The sequence below is a fragment of the Nymphalis io genome, chromosome 1 (genome assembly GCF_905147045.1).
Source record: "Nymphalis io chromosome 1, ilAglIoxx1.1, whole genome shotgun sequence".
NCBI classification, from domain to species: domain Eukaryota; kingdom Metazoa; phylum Arthropoda; class Insecta; order Lepidoptera; family Nymphalidae; genus Nymphalis; species Nymphalis io.
Window position 1 is genome coordinate 10451788 of NC_065888.1, and position 5797 is coordinate 10457584.

The 5797-nt window shown below is 32.1% G+C and overlaps 1 protein-coding gene across 1 annotated transcript; it reads right to left on the reverse strand.

Annotated features, from left to right (window-relative positions):
- On the reverse strand, window positions 1-4387 carry LOC126777090 (dynein regulatory complex subunit 5). Its single transcript, XM_050500355.1, has 6 exons — window positions 4093-4387; window positions 3553-3720; window positions 2667-3225; window positions 2466-2593; window positions 1846-1987; window positions 1-506 (listed from the first exon to the last, which is right to left on the reverse strand). The coding sequence occupies exons 1-6, from the start codon at window positions 4375-4377 to the stop codon at window positions 310-312; spliced, it is 1479 nt and encodes a 492-aa protein (XP_050356312.1). The 5' UTR covers window positions 4378-4387; the 3' UTR covers window positions 1-309.
- Window positions 4388-5797: the final 1410 nt, after the last annotated feature.

Sequence of the window (5797 nt, forward strand, 5' to 3'; positions counted from 1 at the left end):
TCAAGAAATGGATGATGACAATATAATACGTACTTAATAATTATTAGATTTTTATCAAAAAATAATTGCTATTTTAATCACGACACTTTTTTTAAATTCATTTATCTTTAACTCGATATATATCGGTAAATACTCTCTATGACTGTCAATTATAACGAACAAATATGAACGAGACTATACAAATTGTGCAAAAAAGAACGAGATATAATTTCCCTATGAAAATTCGCCTGTGTACTAAAAAGCTTAGAGAAATACATTTACAAAATACATATGAATAATAATATAAAAAATCTTCTATGATATATTTTCTTAAACTTCCGGGATCCTTTCGGGGTATCTACCGGGAATGTATTCCGGGTTATTAGGATTGTATTCCCATATTAAATATTCTGGCTCGTTGAGATACAGCGGCGGAATCTCCTCGCTTGGTTCAGTTTCTTGACCTACAAGCTTTTTGTTACGTTCTAATAGCTCATCCACCTTGGCTTGAGTTTCTTCGGATATATCTAGAAGTGTTTTTAAATTTAATACGTATATATTTATTTTATAAACGACAAGAGCTACGTAACTGACGAAACGTGACTGTTAAAGACAAATGGCAATGTTAATTAGACTTAGGCCTAATATGGAAGTGCTAATTAAAAAAAATACGTTCCTAGTTCGAATGGTACGCAACGAAAATTATACGTCAATATCGTAAAAAGCTAAAATAACTTTAAATAAGGTTACCTGCATTGTAAATTTAGTATAACTAAAAGTTTTAAGCCTTACATTAGTTTCATGCAAAAACCCTTTTAGCTAGAATACAGAGGCCGACTTTTTTACTTATATTTATACATATTTAGAAGGGTCTCCCTTTAAATGGTTAGCTAGCTAGTTTTATGCTTCTGTGGTTTCATTATAAAATCAGTGTTAGACTGACCACAATTTAATACCACAAGTAATGAGCATAATCAAATTTATTTAGTCTAATTTAGTTTTAGTTAACTAATTAGTCTGTAAGTAAATATTGATGTCTCATTGATCATCTATAGCATCATCGACTGTTATCCGTTAATTAAAGTTCGGATTAGTCAAATTAATTAATCTGACTTTAATCAACGTTTCAGAAACAAGAAGTATATTTTGATAACATCAATTAGTTAGTGATTTTGTTTTAAGTCACTACATACATAATTGTGGTCTCTTAATTACTGTTTAAACACTATTCAACATATTCGTAGTTACCAAGACGAACTATGTACTTTCGACACGGTGCTAGCTTTACATATGAAATAGAGCTTATACTCTGCTTAGTCTGCTTGATACTATGTTTTGAGGTTTTTTGACACAAATTTATTTAAGTTTAATTTCTAGTATTTATACTAAAGTTATAAGTGGTTAGATATGGTAAGTAAAAGTGGTATAAGTGCATACGTACTTGAATTAGTTGTTATCCTACGATTATGATATAGCTAACTAATATATTTACGATTTTAGATAGTAATGTTGACCGGATTAGGTTAGTTACAATTTCCTGACGAACGCAAGTAAAACTATAATAAATATGCCAAAAATTTAGATGATTTTGATTGAAGATGATTTTTAGAACTCAAAAATATCTAAAAAACGCATTGGCCAATATTATAATTATTTTAGTAAGACCAAAATACATATATAATTATAAGGATAATTTAATTATAAGTGTAAGTCGGGGTAAATGAGTTAATGACTCACAAATTAATATAGTTTTTTTTTGCTAAATATGTTATAATGATATCAAATATTCTACGCCAAATATAAAGTAGACAGCGTAAAAAAATATATTTTTTATCACATTTCTAAAATCGTTTGACCGACACATACGTGTACTACGCAAGTCGACTCTCAATACTTTTTTATTTTGTTCCAAAGCTTGAATAAGAGTCTTTTCCGCTTCGCCGGATAAGTTATTGGCAGCCATGTCTAATCTCGTCAGACCACGGTTAAGACTTAGCAAACCTGCCATCTGAAAAGGCAAAGTTATTAAGATTTAAGTACATGACTGGCATGAAAATAAATCTTCCACAACCAAATATAACAAAATAAACTCTATATTAAAAATGAGTTTTATCATTATCAGACATTTGATATCCGTTTTGTTGTTATATAATATATTATTATAGCCAACATTTCCAAGGAAATGTTTCCTATATTATACCTATGGTAAGGCTTTTTTTAGGAATGTGGGTACCATCCATTCGGCACCTCTACCATCACAGCAATACAAAGTATTGTTCTTGTTGTGTTCCAATGTAAATAGAGAATGCGCCGGTGTGTTTACAAAAACAAAAGACAACTGCTTACATAGTCGTATTATACAAATGACGGTATGAGAAGTGATTTTTACTGGTACCAGTATCTATGATAAGCATTAATCACCTTTACTCATAGATACTAACTATCGCATGTTCTATATGCTTGAATTAAGTATAAATAAATCGAACCTTTTCCGCAGACGCTCCGTGAAAACCACAAGAGTTTACAATCAATGTTTGAGGTTTTTCCTTGCATCTTACAAAAGCCGCAGCAAATATTGTCGCACATTCCAACGACATTGGATTTAAACTGAAATCTTCAAAGAAATACAATTATTGTTATGAATAAAAAATTGTAACTTATATGTCGATAGAAATGTTAGCAGATACCCAAGAGCTCTATCGGCGCAGCTGGTTTCATTTGTAAGGCATAAGCAATGCCTTGAACGCCGACCTCCTTGAATCGATTGTTTGCTATTCGTATTCGTTTCACATTTTTATGAATAAAAATAAAACCTCCCAATGCTTTCATACCATAATCACCAATTTTACAATGATTAAAATCTAATTCCTCGATAGACTCTCTTTTCACAAGGTTTTGTAAAATTAATTTTACCTTTGAACAGTCTAAATTGCTTTTGTTAATTCTTAATATTCTTAAATGCTGTAAATATTCGAGCCCTCTACACAAGGATTCACAGTCCGCTAATGAAAATTCGAAATATCTCATCAAGTAGCCGTCTTGAAGGTTATTAATACCGAATATGAGAGAAATTTCGTTTAAATTAAATAACCTCACTAATACCGGTTCTAGCGGTATGTGATCATATACTTTTGGTACACTATATACACAAGCATCTTCTACAGCGTCTTCACTAAGAACAGGGGGAGTAGGCTGACGTACCATTTGCAATTGATTGAGACCCAATTCAAAAATATACGGACTGACCTATACAGAAAATATAATTTGATACAATTCTAACAGTAAAATAAAAAACGAAACTGTTAATGTCTGTTTATTCTTAAGATTTGGGTCTTTGGGTCACCACGCTGGTCGTATGCGGGTTGGTGGATATTTGTTGTGCATTTACATCCGATAGATACAGGTTTTCTCACTTTGTTTTTCTTCATCGCTAAGTACGCGATTAAGTAAGTACATAAATTACAATTCAAATCGGCAATATTCGATTAAGATTCACTTGTTCTAGAAACTAACCCGTTTCGCTTCGTCATTTTAACAGTATTCAAATATATATTATTATTATAAGTGGTATACCAGTTTTGCCAACTCAATTGCATCTTCTTCAATAAATATATCGGGCTTAACATTTTCTAAGTAATCCTGCAAACATGCTGATAAAAATTTCCCTTTCCAATATGTAACGCCCATTTCTTTCCGCGACGGAAACTTTGAGTAAAATGATCTTTTCCAATATTGTTCGTCCTGTCGGTAATAGATTATACATCATTAACATTTCGTATAGTTTGTGGTAGGGCTTTGTGCAAGAACGTCTGGGTAATCATCCACTCACCGTATTCCACCACCAAACAGCAATACTTAGTGTTGTTACTTAATGTTGTATTCCATTTTGAAAAGGAAGGGTTCAGTGTAACTACAGGCACAGGACATAAAATCTTAGTTTGAAAATCTTAGTTCGCAAAGTTTTGGTGTCTTGGTCATGTTTGTTAATATTTCTTAAAGTGCCAATGTCTGTGCGCAGTGGTGGCCACTTATCATTAAGTGGCCTATTTGACAGTCTACTTACTTACATTAAATAAATAAAAATTAACTTTTTAGTAGAAGTAAAGAAAAAACCTTAATATACGGTACGCTGAACTTTAGGGGTATATCAGCTGGGTATAAGTCCATAAGCATATCTATATCTTTTTGCAATATTTTTCGAAGCGGATTTAGCCTATGAAATATTCTAGACAGTGCTAAAGCAGCGAAATATGTAAGAGGCGCTGGAGTCAATTCATTATCCCACTCAAAATCTTCAGCAGTGATTTTGCGAGAAGCCTCTCCAGGGGAGGCCTTCATCAATTCCGATGTGCTGTACGCTTTCCGCGTATTCGATGATACTACATAGGGAATTTTCATGTTTGTATTTTTTATATTATCTTTATTTATATATAAATTCCTTCTGACATACCTGTAATAAAATAATGACTAATCAAAACGTCATTAATACTTTTTAACCGCTTCGTTTAAAAAATAACATAACGTTCTAAAAAGGTAGTGTAATAAACAGTATAATTAAGTTTACTAATCTTGTAGTAGTATTTTGGGACACCTTAACATTAAAGTAGGGTACCTAATGTTCTCTTTAGTATTTAAAGTTGCTCCACGTGTTTTCACTCGCTTTATGTTATTGATCTGTCCTTTTATGCAAAAATGGGCTATCAAACGCAAAAAGTGTTATTCTAATCGAACTAGTTATTCCTGAGATAAGTGATTTCAAATAAACAAACTTTTCATCTTTATAATATACTCAACCGATTTTGATGAATAAAGACCTTGAAATACATCTTTTAATAATTCAATTATTTCAATTTGTATCATATATATAACGAATAGCAAGGACAAAAAACAGACAGACAGACACTTCAATTTTATTTATTTGTGTAGATTATTACTTTTTACTTTTAAACTTACCTATTCCTTAGTTGCAGGGTTTGATAAAGTTTGCATTTAATTGTTTAGTTTTATCCTTATTTATAGTTTAATTAGAACAAAACGGTTGTAATTTTTTTCTATAACCTTCAAGCGCATCTTTTATTTTTATCATTAGTTATGAGGTTATTTTTTAGTTTTGAGTTGACGTGAATAGTTAGCTTGCATAAATTATAATTTAAGTAACTTTTGAAATGTTGTATTTTTTTTTCTTTTACTTGCTGCTGCTTTACTCATGTTTTTTTTTTGATTGTCTAATACTGTTGGCCTTACTGGCCTCTACAGCGTCACCGGGCGGGATGGGCGAGTTGAACTCAGCCGGATGTTGGGAGCCACACAGGGCTCAAGAGAGACGGACGTCCTAAAGGTGCCTCCTGTGAGGCCGGACCTCGACTTAGGACTCCGTTGAAATCGGGAGGGTCTTTACTCATGGGTAACTGGGTACTATATGGGTAATATGTAGCATGTTCACGTGTTAGTCATGCCAAAAATATCGTTGCCCAAGCTGATCGAAATATGACACCTAATATAGTATATAAGGGGGCATTAACACTAATTCAGTAATATCCATTTTGCTTTAAATACTAGAATAATAATAATCGCACTAACATCATCAATACGTGTGTGTTGTGAATATTTCTTCATGCTTTATACCAGCTAAAATATGACATAATTAATATAGAGTCGTTCGGGTCAAGTGTGCGTGCTTTTACCTTTGAAGCCTCATTATGCATTAGAACAGTGTGATTAAGGAAACCAATTATTATTTCGAGTAGTGAGTTTATTAGACTTTAATTTAAAAAAAATCAGCAAATACACTAGTTTAAAGTCAATCACAGACAAATCA